The 18,816-nt window shown below is 51.4% G+C and overlaps 1 protein-coding gene across 5 annotated transcripts; it reads left to right on the top strand.

The window, feature by feature from the left end:
- Positions 1 to 211: 211 nt before the first annotated feature.
- Positions 212 to 6,489, top strand: C1QTNF6 (C1q and TNF related 6). 5 transcript variants are annotated; one of them, XM_030545728.1, is made up of 3 exons: positions 212 to 329; positions 2,194 to 2,443; positions 3,736 to 6,489. In XM_030545728.1, the coding sequence occupies exons 2-3, from the start codon at positions 2,200 to 2,202 to the stop codon at positions 4,281 to 4,283; spliced, it is 792 nt and encodes a 263-aa protein (XP_030401588.1). In that variant the 5' UTR covers positions 212 to 329; positions 2,194 to 2,199; the 3' UTR covers positions 4,284 to 6,489. The 5 variants fall into 5 exon arrangements, with proteins under 5 accessions (XP_030401588.1, XP_030401593.1, XP_030401590.1 ...); XM_030545733.1 differs by lacking the exon at positions 212 to 329 and adding an exon at positions 552 to 637; XM_030545730.1 differs by lacking the exon at positions 212 to 329 and adding an exon at positions 793 to 891.
- Positions 6,490 to 18,816: the final 12,327 nt, after the last annotated feature.

The raw sequence follows: 18,816 nt of genomic DNA, 5'->3' as shown, positions 1-18,816 counted from the left end.
GAATTGAGGGCAGAGGGTACCCTGCAACAGTGCAGCATCTTGGCCCCAGGCCCCTCACGCAAGGCCCACCACAGATGGCATGATGAGCTAGCCCAGGGCTGGCTACAAAGAGCCACGTACACATCTGGCCCAAGAGACGAGTGGGTGGCGTGGGCTTTCCCCAGCGAGGTCATGTTCCAGAGTGTTTCCAGCTGGAGACGCCCTTTCTGGGCAAGATTTCAGGCAGAGGACATGACCCGTGCCAGAGAGGGGACTGGTCTGTGCCCCCTTCAGAGAGGGAACCAAACCAGGGAAGAGACAGATCCCTACCCCAGTCAGCAGGAGGCGCTGTAAGGAATGGGGCAGAGGAGGGAACACTGGGGCAAGCCTGCCATAGCCACCCCCTAGGGATTGGGCCTGGGTGGCAGCAGGGCGGCTAATGCAGGGGACGGTGTTTGTGCAGGGGTCGCGGGACGCTGTGCCAGAGCAGAGGGGGCAGGCAGGGACAGGTCAGGCCTGCAGGGACTGTCCCGCCAGAGGGGCAAGTGCTGGACGGGAGCACAGCCCAGTGCGTGTCAATCCCGAGCTCTCCCCGGGCAGGCAGCTGCTGCCACGGGCCCTGGGGGTCTCCTCGCTTTCCAGCCTTCCCCAGCCCCAGGCAAGGGTTAACGGCGGCGGTGCGGTGCAGAGCGGAGCGCGCCGGGGCGCGGGGAGAAGGGGGCGGGGAGGGAGGCGCAGCCCGGCTCTGCGCCGAAGCCAGCGGTTTGCGGTGCCTTTGCCAGCAGCGAGCTCCCCGCGCCATGGGACTCGGGGCGGGCGGCGCTAGCAGAGGCTGCCCGGCCAGCGGCGGGGAGTGAGCGGCTCGCAGCGCACGGGACCCTTCCGGCGGCGGCCTGTCGCCTCTTCTGCAGGGTGAGCCGGGGGCGCAGGGGCGAGGGCTGCGCGTTTTGATCGCGAGAGCGGCTCGCTGGGGCCCTTTGCACCCTCCGGCCGCGCTGCAGGCTGGACCAGGCAGAGCTGAGCAACCACACGTGCCTGTCCCGGCTCCCCAGCCCCTTCTGCGCCGCCCCGCGCTGCCCCTCCTGTGGGAGCACCGCAGGGCCAGATGTGGCTCTCCGATGCCTGCCCAGGCTTCGTGCCCCTGAGAGCAGAAGTTGGCCACTGCTAACTAAGCCTCATACACTCCCCCCCCCCGTATGTAAATATTGCTAATTCCCTATGGGGGGGGTGAGCTGCAGAGGGGAGGGAGTGACTTGGCCAAGGTCACAGACTCAGTCAGTGACAGAGGACTCGGCAGCATGTGGTTTCTAGTCCGGTGAGCAGGTCAGTTGTCCACACCTTGTGACCTTGGCCGTGATGAAACAGTACCCACGGGGGTGCGAGCTGGCTAGATGCTCTCTAATGGGATTTAGAGCAAGACTCAAATTAAAGAAAATACCCATTGCTGAGTGAGCTGCAAGATGTTTGTCTGTGACCCTCCCCCAATGTTAGAAACCGATATGATGCTCTCATGAGCTAACAAATTTATCATTCCCCTACCAGATCTCCTGTCTTTCCTGATAGCAGCAGACAGCTCAAGAATACCCTGGCAATGTGCTTTCCCCCCTCCCTGACCCCTCAGATATGTCAGGGCATCAGCTCAGAAGTAGGTGTGGTTTCAGCTTTGCCAGTGGTCAGGAGGTGAGAAAATGGCCCAAGCAGGATGTTTTTAGTGCTGTAAGGTCACAACCCTTATCGCAGAGCTAACCTCTGAGACCTGAGTTTGTTTTCATCACCAGGGGCTCTTGGATTTGCCTCTTCTCTTTTTATTGCAGCCTCAAGATTGAATCCCCGGGCGCTGGTGCCCTGGGTTCCAGTGGTTACGCTATGGGCACTGGTGCTCTGGGTTCTGGAGAACAGGCCTCCTCTTAGTGGCAGGACCCCAGGCTCCAGGGAGTCAGGCACGCCCTAGCAGTGACACCACTGCGGCTTGGACTGCAGCCTTAGCCCTCCAGGGACAGGCATGTATTAGACTCCAAAGTAGCAGCTCTCTGCAGAACAGTGACTAACTCTGTCTTTCTGTCTCCTTCCTTCCCTCTCTGCTCCCGTGATGAATGAACTGGCTTTAGCCACAGAGAATGGAGGTGCAGTGCCCTGTCCTTTCATGTTGGCTTCTGCCCTGGCTCAGTCATCCCCTTCTTCTGTCTCTCTCTCTTACTGGCTCATGTCTTCCAGGTCACTATGGTAATGATTCAGCTACGAGCTCGCGTGGCCTTCCTTGTGCTCCCTCTGTTTGTATTTGGGGCACCTACTGACGAGCCTGACCCCAAAGAAGCAACAACCCTCCCAAATGGCTGCAGACGCTGCTGCGACCCGCTGGATTCCCATGGCTCCTCAGAGGTCACCCCCGGCCCTGCCAGACCCCATGCGTCACTGTACCCAATGCCAGAGGTGCGTCCATACATCAACATCACCATACTGAAAGGTAAGTGCCAAGCCAGTGTGCCTGGGACCCAAGGTCTTGGGAACCAGCATTGCTGTAGTGAAAGGTAAGGTTCTGTGCTGGCACACCGGTTGCCCACAGACTACCAGTGACTTCAGTGTCACCATACTGATGGGCAACAGTGCATCAGTTATACCCATCAAACACCCAGTTGCCAGACTGAAAGGCATGCCCCAGCATATCCAGTGCCTGATGTCCAGACTGATGGACGTCTAATTGTTTGTCATTATGAAGGGTAAGTGCCCATGCTGGTACATGTAGACTTATGCCCATGTAGCCAGAGAGGTGGAATCAGCCTGTAGAATGCCAGTTTTCCCCTGAACCCAGCAGTCTTCCTGCTATAGCCTCTGAATTCAGGGGAACCGCCTCTTCGCCTGCTTTCCACTGGCTCCTGTTTATCGCCACTGGGCCTCTTGCCAATCTGAACCTGCTTCAGGATCAAGCTGCCCTGTAGTGCAGAGGGAGGGAGCAGCGGGTCCTTGCCCAGCCAGGAAGAACGAGAGGGTGTGCTGTTAACAAAGGCACAGTGCCACCGCTAATGTCCTGCGCAGGGAAGGCTAATGGAAGGCCATCTCTGTGAACCTCATGTCATCTGGGAGAGGGAGGAGGGGAATGACATGAGCCCTAACATTTGCTTTTCTCCCCAAGCAGCCAGGAGGATGCTTGCATGAACTCCCCCACACTCATATTTGCAAAGAGTGACTCCCAGCCAAGACCTGCTCCAGGCAGCTCCTGCTGGCTTAGCTCAGGGTGGAATGGGGGTGGCTTTCCGGTGCAGATCAGCTACTTCCTCAAGGGTCCCCATTTGAGGCTTAATGCATAGGATGTGCGTGCATGGTGAGTCCTGGCACTGAGAGATTCTGCTTTTTGGGCCCAGTTCATCATTGCTCTGCAGCCCCTTTATGGTAGCTAGGCATAGGGGCGCTCAGAACCACCTCCACAACAGCTCCCAGCACTGGGGGGCATTCTGGGGCCAGAGCAGGGAGGGGTGGCCAGGGGAACCGGTGCTCAAGGAAGTTTGTGTTCCTGCAAAGCCCCAAAGAGGCCCGTGAAACAGGGTAGCAAGTTAGGGCTGCACTCACCCCCACAACCCCTGAACAGGGAAAGCACAGACTAGCTGTGCTGGTGCCTGCACAGGGATGAATCAGATCCTCTGTAGACAGCTCTAGTTTCTGGCCACAACCCTGGCCTCCTCAAGACAGCCCAGTGCTTGGCAGCTTTCACATCTCACTTTGGGTATCTTATGGAGTGCATCCCTCTGCTTTGTTTCCTAGGAGACAAAGGAGATCGGGGGGAACCTGGGACTCCAGGGAAATGGGGCAAAGAGGGACCACCAGGCGAGCGGGGCCCCCAGGGTCAGAAAGGCAGCAAGGGGCAGATGGGTGTCCCGGGGGATCCGTGCAAGCACCAGTATGCCGCTTTCTCCGTGGGCCGCAAAAAGGCACTGCACAGCAGCGAGGGCTACCAGGCCCTGATCTTCGACACCGTCTTTGTCAACCTCTACGGCCACTTCGACATGTTCAAGGGCAAGTTCTACTGCTACACAGCCGGCCTGTACTACTTCAGCCTGAACGTCCACACCTGGAACTTCAAGGAGACCTACATGCACGTCATGCACAACGACCAGGAGCAGGTCATCCTATACGCCCAGCCAAGCGACCGCAGTATCATGCAGAGCCAGAGCCTCATGCTAGAGCTGCGGGAGAATGATGAGGTCTGGGTGCGCCTCTACAAGCGGGAGCGGGAGAACGCCATATACAGTGATGATGTAGACATCTACATCACCTTCAGCGGCTACTTGATCAAGCCCAGCCTGGAATGACGGCCCTCCTCCCTCTCTCTCCTTCTCTCTCCCTCTCTTTCTCTTTTCACTGCCCGCAATCACTGCAAACCACAAGGGAGGAAGTGGACTGGGGGCTCCCTGGGAGGGTCATGGGATGGGAGGGCACCAGGGAACCTGAAAGAAAACACCCGCTATCCAAATCAGGGCCATCCTCATTCAAAGTGTGTCATTGACTTCTAGGTAAGCGCCATTCACCTTGGATAGGGGATGCCTCAGGTCACCCCTGGTCTTGCTAGGCCATGTGAGCCTTCCCACGGCCTAACTCAGCGGCAGGGACATAGATAACGATGCAAAGCTAGGGAATGATGGTACAGTCCCTGGCTGTATAGACCGACACTCGTCTGGGAAGTAGACGACCGGATTCTCTGCTGGTGTAAATCGGTGTCGCTCCACTGAAGTGAACAGAGTTACACCCAGGTACACCTGCTGTGGATCTAGCCCTAAGAATTGAAAGAGAGTGAGACCCTGTTGGCCATCAGCAAAGCTCCCCTCCAAGCCTCCCGTGGGATGCTCTCTGGTCTCAACTTCCATGTTAGGTTCAAAGCCATCCCAGCTTTGGACTGTTCCTTTTCTGGAGGCTGAAACAGACCTGATTCTGCTCCCCTACCCCACCAGATTTACACCAGTGTAACTATCGACTTCAGCAGAGTTCCCCCTTCTGCATGCTGGTGTGAGAAGAGGATCAGGCCCAGTGATCAGGCACTGGATTCCACTGTCACAGTCCCATGGGTGTGGCTGGAACAGCTCTGCTAGGAGACAATCATTCCTTTAAATCCCACCTCCAATCCCTTTGAAAACACAATAGGGAGGAACTGGCTGCGTATGGTGGTAGGTTACACCTTTTACTACTAATGCACAGGGTCAGCTTCTGTCCAGTTCCTCTCTGATACCCCAATGGAAGAAGGATAGCCAGTGGTGGCTTCATAACCTGTACAAGGTGAATTGGGCCTCTCAGTCCTGCTCCCAGTGAACAGGTGTCCACATCATTAAAACGTCCCCACTGCTGATTGTCTCCTTTGCTGGTGATCTCAGTGGAGAAGCCACGGAGACTGAAATACTCTCCCACCCCTCCCAGTCAGGGGTGAGACATGTTGGCAGGGCTGCATGGCAAAGCTTGTGCTGCCACTGCCTGTGCGTGACAGCTGGGGTTTTCAGCGGCCCTCAGTGCTGACCTAGCTCTGCTTCCAGTGACATCAAAGGGAGCTTTGCCACTGGCTTCACTGGCAGCTGAATCAGCTCTGAGTGCTTTTGCAAACCCCTGCCTACGTGTCCTGAGGACACAGTAAAGATGAGATGCCAGGCTGTCACTGGGTCCATTTTCGACAGGACTAAACTCACACCAGAAAGACATCAGAGGGAGAGAAAGGAGAGGTGAACTCGAGAACGTTGCAGGCCAGTTTCTCTCTTGTTCATATTGCTGCCCCTCATTTACTCAGGATGAGGAGCTGAGGGGAAAGGATCGAGTCCCAGGCTCTTCCCCACCTGACCCTCATAACAGCTTGCATTAGCACAGCTGGTATGAAAAGCAGGATCCCTCCAAGGAAGTTTGGTCCTATCAGGGGCCTCAAACGTCTGTTGGAATGCCAGGGTGTGAGGAACATGGAGACTGGAATTCCCCTCTCCCGGCCCAGTGGAGTGTGGGCTTGGGGGAATCGTGAGGGAGCCGCATGCTGGGGGTGAGGTTTAGGAGCAAAGGAACTAGCAATTGAATTCCTCTCCCTCTCTCTTTAGAAGCCACAGACTGCCAACCCAGCTGTTGTGTATTTACAGTGTGTGGTGTCCCTGTGTCTCCCCAGAGAGGAGCAGGAATCTCTAATGCTGAATAACTGCCAGACCTGAGCTCTGAACTCCTTCCCTTTCTAATGTCACTGTTTACTTCTGCAGGGCCAGCTTGGGGGCTCAAACACTGCAAAAGGGCAGCTGGTCGGTGCTTAAAATGTATTGGGGGGAAGGAGAATGTGTGTTTCATGGGCCAGCTTCAGCCCCTTGGTGCTAAATAAGATGGCAGCCCCTTGGTGCTAAATCAGGTTTCAAGAGAGTCATTGGTGCTTACTGGGAGGGGTGTCAGGGTAGCAGAGACACAAAGTACTGTGGAATGAATGGTGCTTTACATTACAGAAAACTACCAAGAACTTTTGTATATTATGTTTTTCAGTTTTATTAAAACTTTTTTTTTGCACTTTGAGATGATTTCCCCTGTAGGGTCTTTTCTTTCTGTCTCCAGTCGGGTTAAGGCAGGGGGCCCCACTGGTCTAGGAGGCCAGAAGACTTGGCTTCTATTCCTGGTGCAGTCACCCACCTACTGAGTGATCTTGGGTGAGTTACTCTCAGTGCCACTGTTTCCCCATCTGTCAGATGGAGATAATGATGCTCAACCTCCTTTGTAAAGGGCTTTGAGATCTATGGATGAAAGGCGCCGTGTGAGATTTGTCATTAGTAGGACATTTCTGATCCTTTATATAAAATGTTCTCAGCTACCAAAGCTCCAAAACAGTTCAGGAGTTACTGGAGAATAAACTGCTAGCGAAGGGAAAAGTACAAATTCTTTGAGGGGGTTCTTTAGCTGAACATAGGAAGGGGGCTGGAAGTCGCTTGTAAGAGAACAGATGTTTTTTCTTGTTCTGTTGCCGATCTTGGTCCTGGTTGGCTGCTCTATACCGGAAGAACGGGCTTTCCCTGTGGTATTTCCAGGAAGATGTGACATCTGAACCATAGCGGAGGGAAATGAAGTAATTGAATGAACATTTATGAAAGTCAGTAATGTTACTGGAGGAGGGGGGAGTTTGAGAGCCAGATTGAGGAGATGGCTCAGGCTGGGGAGATCTGTAGGGGAAAGTGGAGGCTTATGTTGGGAGGATAGGTGGGGTAGAGAGCCAATTGATGGGCATGGGTGGAGGCTTGGGGATCAGCTGGGAAGTTGGTGCAGGTTTGGAGGCCAAACAGTGGGGCAGGGTGGAAGGTTTTAGAGATGGGGTGAAAATCTGGGGAACAGGTAAATGCATGAGATTTATTTCAGCGTGTTTGGGGCCTGCTGCTGAATGGAGGCTGTGCATCCTCAACTGCCACTGGAGTGAGTGATGGCTGTGAGTGTGAGACAGGAATAAGAGGGCCTCTACCTGGGGACGGCTCAGCTTTGGGTCTTATATAAGACACTGGTCTCAGCTGCCTCCTGTGTGCCAGGAGGCTCTGATTGGTTTGTAACTTGTTTGGGACGGGATGGGGCACATATAATTACATTCCTCCTCCCTCTCCCCCAGGTCCACCATGGTCCTAGTGCCAGTTCCAGAGTCCAGGCTGGACCCTGGCACATCTGGTACTTCTCCGGGTCCTGCCCAAGCCACTGTGGCTTTTCTCTCCTACCCCACCCCTAGTATAATGAAACAAACAGAAAGATTCTCAGGAAGCATAGAGCATGCTCCCATCCCAGTGCCATTCAGTGGAGATGCTGCTAGAATTGGCCATGTCTGTGCAGCCCCTGCAGGAGCCATTCAGGAGGGTGGGGTGAGGGGCCGAGGTACTCTGACCCTTGAGGAGCCTTTGTGTGACTTGAGCAAATAATGCCCTTTCTTTTGCTCCTTTGCTGATCACCCCACCCCATTCCATGCAAGGGAAGCTGCATAAATGGCCTAGCTAGCTCGGCTGCCTGGGATTGTGCGATGGGCCATCCTGACTGACTGAGATGGAAGGTGCCCCAACACACCAGTGAGGGATGGCCTGTGAGCCAGCCAGTTACTAGCCAGTGTGATGTATACTAATCTCAAGTGGGCCATGGCATTTTACTTGTGATTCCACATATACAAGGTGAATGAGTGACACCAGGCCTTAAAGGGGTCTCACAGTCCTGCTGGCTGCATAACCATAGGATTTCATTAGTGCCTGTCAGAGCATCAGGGCTCAGACAGCTTGTCTGACCCACTGACAAGGCTGCTGCGCCAGCCAGTGACACACCTTAGTGTTTCTGGGCCAAACTCAGAGCTATGTAATCAGCATTGACTTCAAGGGAGCTGTGCTGGTTTACAGGAGCTGAGGATCTGGCTCGCCCTGTTTTGGGGATCACATGAATAACATAGTGTAAGAGTGGCAGTGTATCCTGTGGTTAAAGCACTCATCTGGGATTCAAGAGATGCGGTTTCTGTTCTTGACTCTGCTGCTGATTTACTGGGTGCTTGTGCAAGTCACTATGTCAGCGCGTGCCTCGGTTTCCCTATCTGTCAGAGAAGGATACTAGTCTCCTTTGTCAAGCACTTTGAGAGCGGTGACTGAAAAGCCCTGTATAACTGGTGAGTTTTGTTACTCTTTAGTGTGCAAAGATGCCTGCTTAAGGACAGGCCTTTCAGTGGGCCTCCTGCTGCTTCCTGCCCGTTTGTGATGTAACAGGTAAAGAGGGGGAAGCAGGAGAGCAGAGGCATGAGGACAGGCTACCCTGCTTTCTGGAGGAGAGAATGGTGGCTGCATCCCCAGCCCAGCTGGAGATCTCTGCAGTAGCTCCTTGCCACGTGTTACTCCCCCTTCCCACCGCCACAGAAAAAAAAAAGAAAAGAAAAAACAGATGGAAAAAAAATCAAGAGAGAAGCAGGGAGGGGAGTGGGGGAGATTCCAGCACCAAAGAGAGAGTCCCAGAAGGGGACCACCTCCAACAGCTCTGCCACACATCCAGCAGGAGGGAAGGGGGGAGAAGAGGAGCACCCAACACCGCCCAGAGGCCAATTCTTGCAAGCTCCGAAGAACTGTCAGCCTGGCCCTTGTCTAGCTGGGCACAGAGGTAGGCCCCGAGGGTAGCACTGATATGTGCGTCAGAGCAGTCAATGGGCTCCACTGACAGGCCCGCCAGCGGCCATGGAATCTGCTCCTGCTCAGCTCTGCTGAGGCTGGGGAGCTTTGCCCAGCGTATTCCGCTTGGGAACCAGCTGTGCTGTGATGTGGCTGGTTTTCCGTCCAGCCCAGCCTGCTCTTCCCCCACCCCTGTGAGATGCTAGAGCCCAAGAGAGGTTTATAGCACCGGACAGCAGGGAAGAGTGCTCTGGCCAGCAGCACTGAGAGCTGGTATAAAAGCAGTCTGAGCAGCCCCAGCGTCCTGCCCAGCATGTTTCTGCTTGGTGCCCATGATGACTTAATTGCCTCCCCCTCTTTTCCATGCTAAGTGCAGGGAGAAGGCCAGACCCTCCAGCAGCAGTGCGCCCCCTCCTGGCACCAGGCTGGGCTGTTTGGAGGTGGGATGTGGCAGGTTATACAGAGACAGCAGCGTGACCCTTCTCCCCATGGAGATGGAGTGCGCCTAGAGGACAGCAGCCCCATGCTGGGGGCTGGAGCACAGCCAGGTGATGAGGTGATGAAGGGCAGACTCTCCAGCAGGGTCTAGCTCAGCACCTCAGTCTGCAGTCACACATTCCCAGGTGGACACATCTTGCCTTTTACCAATGGAAACAATTGCACTTTTCAAGCACGGTCTTGCTCTTGAGATGAGCTCAGGAGGAGGCTGTTGAGGGGCTGGGGTGCCCAGCTGCCTCTGTAGGAATGCTGTGTGAACGGCTCCCTGGGTCACTTTGATCTCCCCCTTGCACAGGTTTGAGTAGCGGGGCAGAGGACATGCACTCAGGCTTGTGACATGTTCGCAGCCCACGGGCTGGTCTTGTTCTGCCTTTAAGACACTTGCCTCACAAACTGCCAGGGAGTCACTGCAGACTGAGAGCCCTTTTCACTCCTTTTGGCAGTGGTTAAAGTAGATTGAACTAAGATGAGGGGCTCTCACCACACTGGGGGCCTGATCTGTTGAAGCCACGGGGAGTCTTTCCACTGACCTCACTGGGTTTATGATCAGGCTGTGTCTGAGGGGGATGGGAAAGTTTGGGGGCAGTGCTGCTTATCTAAGCTAGGGAGCCCTCCCTCTGCTTTCAGTAGGGGAGCTCGCCTACAGCCCCTACTTTAACTCTGGCCTGTTTCCGTAAACATAGTGAAGTGACTCTGACACGGACAGCTCTCTAGGGTTCAGCTGACATAGGCCTAGATGTGACCAAATCTCCAGGGCTTCTGGATATAAAACCTGCCACAAAAGAAATGTGTGTGCACGTGTGTGTGTGTGTGTGTGTGTGTGTGTGTGTGTGTGTGTGTGTGTGTGTGTGTGTGTGTGTGTGTGTGTGCACATGCAGGTCAATCACTATTTTCAGGGGCCTGTCATCTGTCTGTAAAGCCCAGCTTGTAGGTCATTTAAAAAGTCCTGCATATATATTGGTTGTTATGACACCTGCATTGGGCCTCTGGGGGCTGTGTTAAAGTAATACACATCCTCAGGCAAATCATGACAGTGGCCCCCACCCCCTACATGAAGCAGTGGTGGCTGTGAGGCAGGGTAGTAGCAGACTGCCTACCCCACACTTACCCAGCAATGGGGTGTATGTTTAGTTGGGTTGGCTGGGCTGGGTTTGCAGCATTCTTTCTGCTCCTCCCACAGAGTCCTTGTCCCTGCCCCCTGAGCAGTGGGTCTTGGAGTTAACAGCCATTGAGGTCCATGAGGCATCTTGGAGCTACTGTTTCAGGCTCTCTGCAGACTCAGGCAGACAGTGCTGCTTTGGTTACACATTTTCAAGCTTTTATTTGCAGCCATGAGGGCTAGAACCATTTTTTTTTAAATTAAAGCTGAGAGTCTGCTGCTGTCATGTGACTCCAGGAACTGGGCCTCGGGCATTGCCCTGAGGTGCTTATGCTTTAATCCAACCTCTCTCCCTATTATGAGGCAGCATCAGTATTATTATGCACTAAGTGATGACAATGCCCTGAGTGCTGGTATGCGATTCTGTTGTGTCACAACATGATTCTTTTCTCCTGCAGGGTTAAAAACAAGTGCATGGCAGCTCTTGGGGTAGGGTGAATGTACTCTGGTTGGCCAGCTTCTGGCGGGCCCACTTTCCCCATTGCTTTATGTTTCATTCCAGTGTCAGCTAGCTCTGTCCTTTCAAAGACCCTCAAAGGAGGCCCCTGGGTGTGAAGTGGAGGGGAAGCAATCAGAGGGTCAGCTAAGGACTGAGAAAAGCAACAGGAAAGGGTCAGTGTCCCAGCTCTGTCACCTGAGCTGCTTCTCTTTGGTTAAAGTGGCTGCGTTGCATTTGTTCTGCTCAGCAGCAATTCACACATCTGGCAACCACAACTCCTTCCACCGCCCACGCTCTTCCTCCCCCTCCTATGGCTTACAGCAGAGGAAAGGGGCTCAGGGTAGAGGGATATTTCACTTGGCTGCCAGCATCACTTCCAATGGCAAAAGGACAAAAACAATTCTCAGAGAACTTCGCCCTGGTCCCCATTCAGTGGGGGTGCGTTGATTTTGCATGGTCCCTTCTCTGAGAGTGGAGGTCAGTGCCGGTGAAAGGTACCAGCCTGGTTGCCCTTGTGACTGAAACGCATGATTAATCCGTATACCAGGCTTAGGGCTGCAGGGACTGCAGCAGTGTGTGCACACACACCCCTGCCCAGGGAATCCCGATCCTGAGATGGAGAGACCACATATAAAGGGTGAACAACCCCCAGAGTTCATTCTGTCCGTGGCCTGTTTCCAAACAAAGCATTCAAGCTGAGCCAAACCTTTGAACTTCTTTGACACTCCCTCACCAGTCAGGGGGTGGGATGTGTGTGTGTGGGGGGGGGGTGCATGCGCACGCACGCACAATAGAGGCTTCCAGAGGACTTCTCCATGGCCCGCTCTCAGTGGTATGCTGCATCACTCCGGCTACATCACTCTGGTTGTGATCACCTCCACAGACAGGTTGGTGGGGGTGCCACAGGCTCCAGAATTGCTCAGTCTGCTAACGAGCTATGAGTAGAGGGAGAACAAGACATTAACAACTTCAGTGCTCTGTCACTTACCACCTGTCTCACCTGAGTAGCCAGCACTTCATAGGATGCTGGCACTGCAAAAGACACCTTCCCCCCCACTGCCTCCTAGGAGCTAGCAGAGAATGGGTTAAGCAACATCTCAGCCTCTCCTTGCCCTGAAGGTCCAGTTGCATCTCCCTCAGGTCTCCCCCATGCTGCTTCCCTGATGTGGGTCTAGTGAGTGGAGCACCTAGGCAGTTTTTAGCATAATACCCCTGAAATGTTACCTACACGTGGCTCTGTCACTCCCCCACTTAAGCGGAGCCTGAAGGCTCCTCGGTGAACGCATGTGGATAAAAATAAATCCCACCCTTTCTGCCTTCTCCTCCTGCGGGGAGCCACACTGTGCTCACCACAGAGCTGACACATACGCAAGGGCCCCACAAAGAGGTTCACTCAGGGCTAACCACCAGTGGTCATCGTGCCTGCAACATGTCACGTGCAGCTGCAAGCAATAGAGTTCGAGGGCCTAGCTCCCTGCCGCGGCTCCGCTGGCTCCCCTGACACCCACTTACATCGGCAGAGAACTTTCACGGGAAAAGTCTGCCATGAGCCAGCTCCTCCAGCAGCTCAGCAGAGCTACTAAGACAGTAGGAGCTGCCAAGTGGCAGGCACTGAAGACAAATGAGGGGCACTTCATGGCACCATATTTCTTCGCCTGGCATAGCCCTTTGGGCTCTGATGTGCAGGATGTGTTTAGTCTACATGGCACTTGTCTTCAGGCCACTCAGCAGTTTGATCTTTGCATTGTCTCAGTGCTGCTTTCTTGATTTCTTCCTCCCAGGTCCCTGCAGGGTGGCCTGCAACACTCACCTTCTAATAGTTACCTACCTTCCGGGGGCGCTGTGAGGTGCTCGCGTACTGCCGTGATGGGAGCCCTAGGAGAACATAGACAGAACCTGGAAGGACAGCACACACCCTTGCATTAGCAAAACCATAGACTTATATGACGTAGATAAAAGACTGCATTGATAAGGAGCCATGAATGCAAAACTTTCAGAGCCATGAGTGCAAATTGTCAGCACAGAGCTTTAGGGACACACGCTCGCCTCTTGCACTGTTGAAAATAAATAGTTTCTATTCAACCACATTAATGTCATTAAGCATAATAATAGTTGTGTTCACGAGCCACCTCCCCCTGCTAAGGCGCTAGGGCTCAGGACCAAAGATTCATAATAAAACCCATTCAGAAACCAACCATCTAATCAGCCTTCTCTCCCTAAAGCTGCCCCACAGACAAATAGCAGGGGAGACTTTATATAGGATAAAAGGGGCAGGAGAAAGGATTGAAGCAGAAAGGGGACTGTGGTTATAATGAAAAACTCCTCTGGGGAAAGAAAGGAAGTGTGATTAAACATCAAACAGGACCTTGTAATAACTCCTCTGGGTTTATTTCCATTGCATTTCCCTGAAGCAGTGTGTACTTTCTTGAAATCATTTTGAACGCATACTAAACCTTTGCATTTATCTTAATTTATTAGGCCTTAGAGTCTTCTGTTACTGTATAACAAATCTGTTGTGGAGCTGAATACAAGCTACTCTTACCGTAAACACATGAGGATCGAGCAACCCGGGGCCATCGTGTGACGGGATCCCCGGAGTACAATGTAGAACTGTGGGACTGCTGTGCCCCCTTAACACTCCAGCCTGGGCTGTCTCTCACAATGCTTTACCAGTGACCAATTCATTTGCAAACTTAACACCATCAATTTGGGCTTGAATAGGGACTGAGAGTGGCTGGCTCACTACAAAAGCAATTTTCCATCTCTTGGTATTGACACCTCCTCATCAATTATTGGGAGTGGACTACATCCACCCTGACTGCATTGGCCTGGTCAACACTGGTTCTCCACTTGTGAGGTAACTCCCTTCTCTTCATGTGCCAATATATATTTATGCCTGTATCTGTAATTTTCACTCCATGCATCTGAAGTGGGTTTTTTACCCATGAAAGCTTATGCCCAAATAAATCTGTTAGTCTTTAAGGTGCCACTGGACTTCTCGTTGTTTTTGTGGATACAGACTAAGACGGCTACCCCCGATACCTATTACAGATAGCGCAAAAAGAGCGACTGTGAGCGTCAGCTAAGAATGAAAGAACTGGAGATGAAAGAGGAAGAGGCTGCTAGAGGGGAGGCAGCACATCAGTGGGCCCTAGACCTGAAAGCCCAAGAAGCTGAGCAAAGAGAGAGTGAAAACACCAACTGGACTTGCTAGAAAAGCAGAACCGGAAATCACCAAGCCCAACTAGTCCCACCACTCCAAGAATCCACAACTGGGGCCAGTTATGTCCTGCATACAAGGAAACAGATGATATCACAGAATATTTTACTACTTTTGAGAGGCTGTGTGCAGTTCATGAAATTCCTGCTGACAAGAAAGTCCCCACCCTGATTGCAAAGTTAACTGGTAACGCTCTAAATATATTCAATGAAATGCCAATTGAGGATGCTTTAGATTACTGTACATTTAAAAATACTGGTTTTCAAAAGTTTCAAATCACCCCTGAACCATATTGGGTACAATTTAGAACTCTTAAGAGGGGTGCTGGTACGAATAATGGTGAATATGTAAACAGGATGAATGACCTGATAAGAAAATGGGTGAGGGGGGAAAGGGACTGAAAACCTTGAGCAAATGACGGATTTCATTGGCCAGTAACAATTCCTAAGTATATGTAAAAATGATGTAAAACAGTGTTCATGGGATAGAAATGTGCTCTCTGTGGAGGAGATGACTCCTGTAACTGATGCCTTTGGGTAGACCCAGGCATCTACTGAAAGTAAACAACAGAAAGAGGGGTTTAAACCAGGAGGAAGGGAGGTTCCTGTTTTACCACTGGGAGAAAGGAGGGTGGCTGGGAGGCTGGGTATTCACCTTCCCAAAACCATTCCTCCAATCCCCATCACAAACCTCCTATGAACACAGACAAGCCCAAAAGGTGCTATCGCGGGAATTCCACTGATCACCTGAGGAATAAATGCCCTATGCAGGCAACAAGTAGCCCATGTTAATGCTGCTGTCCTCAGCACAGAAGCCTCTGAGCTGAAATTTATCATATTGGTTTTGTGGGATTGGATTCTGCAGAACAAGACCTAGAGCATACAAAAGTTGTCAAAATTAATGGCAGGGAATACTTAGGATGGGAAGATACAGGTGCACTGATTTCTGTGATTAAGCAGAGTTTAATTCAATAAGGTGACACGTTTCCAGGACAAAGGGAAAGCTTTTATTAGTAGGAGGATTCAGGATTCTTATGCCTTTAGCCAAAATGCACGTAGAAACGGATGGGTTAGAACGTGAATTAAAAGTGGGGATAGTGGATAGTATCCCCATTGACATGCTTATTGGGAATGATTTTTCTGGGTAGCTTAGGCTGCTAAGTTGTTTGCCCACAGCAAGAAGGAATACTATGCTGGGACCCCAGAGGGAAAGGGTGAAGTCCCAGAAACTGCTAAAGGAATGGGAGAAAGTCTCTTTGATTCCTCTGCAGTATGCTTCCAGGTGTAGTGGGGGGTTGAGTCCAGCTCTTGCACCACAGCTAAAGGCAGCATCTCCTCAGGAAGGGAGAAGGGTGGAGTACCTATCACTGTTCCAGATGTTAGCTGCATGCCTGGCAGATGAACCAGGGAGAGATCCCACTCTAGTGAGCACAGAAAGATGTGTCCTAGAGGGGACACCAGAGAAGGAAAATGAGGAAAGGATTTCTGTAGAAGATAAGCAACACTGTAAGCAATTGGCTTTGCCTAGCTAGCATCATGGGGAAAGAATAGTTAGAGAACATGTATGTCTCTTCAGTGGTCACTTGGGAGAGAATGCCCAGGACAAAGTGGCTGATTCAGCATCTGTGCAAGCCCAGCCTGTAACTCAGATCCAGGGAGGGAACTGTGTAACTGACCTTTCAGAGGGAAGCAGTCATACAGCTGACTTCTTGGGGATAGAGAAGGGAGTGATGGGTGGTGCCCCAATCCAGGTCCCAGTTTTCCAGGACACTGGGCCTGACATGCTTGTGGAAAATAACTGTGTCTCTTTAAGTCAAGATGCAGCTCACACACCTGTAACAGCCAAGATGTTGAGTCCAGGAAGCTTCAAGGCATCGGTTGTCTGTGAGCACAGAAATGACCCAGCTGGCGGAGGGGAGGGGTCTTCCTCCAGCCTGGTAAGGCTGCTGGGAACAGAAACATCTGGTCAAAGAGCGAACACTCTGAACCCAGAGAGCAGGGATCACAACAATCTAGGGAAAGGAGTCGGGGAAGGGCTCAGTGCTGGGAGTGGGGAACACAGGGTGATCCTAAGAGGGGAGATGGATTTTTTTTGCATATGTACAGTCCCAAGGTAGGGAGACAGCACCACAAAGGGTCAGCCAATATGCAGGATCCCCCTTAAGCCTTACCTCCCCAGGCTCTGAGGTACCAGAATCCCAGAGCTATACGTAGATTCAGAACCCATGCAGAAGGGGACATGGTAGTGAAAGCAAAGGCAATAAGTGATCACATGCAAAGGTTCAAGAAGGAGAAAAAGACACAATGGGTATTGAACAAACAAACCTCAAAACTAGAATGTCTGACCAGAAGGCATGGTATGATAAAGATACTTGAAAACACTTATCTGGTATTAATGTTAAATATTGGGATAAGATATGATACGTGATGCACAATTTTTGGGAAAAGCCTTTGGACATGCTAGAAATGGTAACTGAGAACATTTGTAATGTCAGAAGCCGTACAGCCTTCTCAGCTACTACCTGTAAATAGACTTAAAGCTTCTCACAGCAGAGAAACCATAATAAACTGGGTCTGCTGTGTGGAAGGGAAACTGAAACCCACCACCTCATTGCTTTAATGACTGGATGCCAAGATAGCTACATGCTGGAAAACTTTAATATCTACATTGAGTTAACACTAGTTGGGAAAGCAGAAGTGTTAACAGCAATGCAAAGGTATAAAGAGATGCTTTCTAGTAACCCAGGGAAACACACTTGTTAACTTATGAGTTCACCAGACTAGTCAACAGAGTGCTAAAAAGTACACAAACTATGCAGGAGCATATGTGGTTAACGCTACAATGTTTAGCAACACTTGGAAATTATGTTGTTAAAATTCAAAAGAACCTTAACATACACTGCCTTTGAGTTTGTCAGTGACTAACCCTTTTGCAATAAAGTAAGGAGGGAGCTGTAACATGCTGTGCCTCAAAGTAGCACCCCCATATTCATCACTGGTATATGGTTGTGATATTTCATACACAGCTTGCCATATAAGATATCATAGGAAAGGCCACGATCTGATGAAACTCATTTTCTGTCCAACTATGTACATCATTAGTATGTCTGAAGTTATGAGATTTTTGCTATATGCTTGTTATTGAACTATGTTGTGAGTTTGGGAGTCACCTACTGCTACTTCTCCAGTGACAACAAAGGAGGTGACCAACACCCAGGCGGGAGTTAAACGACCACTGACCAAGGGGGAAATTGTAAATGAGAAATCAACAATTCAATAAGAGACAGTTGCGCAAACACCACACAATAAGGATTTCTCAGCTCTGTGGCTCAGGCAACAAGAACACTGGGATAGAAGGATAAAGGGACACAAACCGGACATCGGGAATGGTAACATACAAAAGCCAGGAGGAGAACACTTTGATCTCCCTGGACATCCAGTGACAGATTTAAAAGTAGCCATTCTTCAACAAAAAACCTTCAGAAACAGACTTCAAAGAGAAACTGAAGAGCTACAACTTTTAGACTAAGCAAGAGTTGAATCGAACAGCTTTTCTCGCCTCACTGGATGTTGCAGGTAGGTTACAGAATGCACAGCCGGAATTTCCTTCTCAGTCTGGGACCAGCATCCTCAGTTCAAGTCTTTCTCTTCCCAGTGTTCTTGTTGCCTTCAGCAGAAGTGGGGGAAGAAAGAGGTTGTCTCATGATGCCACTATCCCTTATTTTATACTCTTAGTCCATGTTCCTGGAAAGGTACTGGCCTGAGAATGTCCTGATAAGCCTTGCCGAATCACAGAGTTGAGAAATCCTTATTGTGTGGTGTTTGCGCAACTGTCTCTAACTGACCTAAAGCCAAACCAGCTGTCTGAATGCTCACTGATTAGGTGGCTGTGGTGCAGCTTTGGTGGAATGATGGCCTCCCAGTGCAAGTCAGCTACGCGGAGCTGCTGTGGCTGTCTCATGAAGATCTGATCCTTGCACAGGACCCATTTTTTTAATATTGCTGCTGCGGCAATGTGGGACCCTTCGGTGAAGGTATAGGTGGGACGTTCCAGGTGGCACTCTAGCCATGCCGTCTCCCACCGCAGGGAATCCTCAGGGGCTTGGTTAGAACAGTTTGTAAATCAATAATAATAATAATGCCCAAGCTGCAGCAACACAAGGGGGCTGAGCGTGATGCAGGATCTAGTCCTTCATATGCAGGTCTCAGTCCTTCACAGAGGTGGGTGTGGGTCATTATTGACATTTTCCATTAGGGTAATTGAGGCTAAAGTCAAGAGGTTAATGCTGCATAAACCTGATGGTCATCTCATATGTACATATGCCACTTTAGCTACAGCTTTCCAGGAAAGTTCTTCAGGCACCAAGCCTTGCCATAAGTTTCTTGGGCAAGGTCACAGAGGGAGGCAGTGCCACGACCAGGACTAG

Source organism: Gopherus evgoodei, chromosome 1, assembly GCF_007399415.2.
Source record: "Gopherus evgoodei ecotype Sinaloan lineage chromosome 1, rGopEvg1_v1.p, whole genome shotgun sequence".
In the NCBI taxonomy this organism is placed as follows: Eukaryota; Metazoa; Chordata; order Testudines; family Testudinidae; genus Gopherus; species Gopherus evgoodei.
This window is presented reverse-complemented; position numbering and strand designations above follow the sequence as displayed.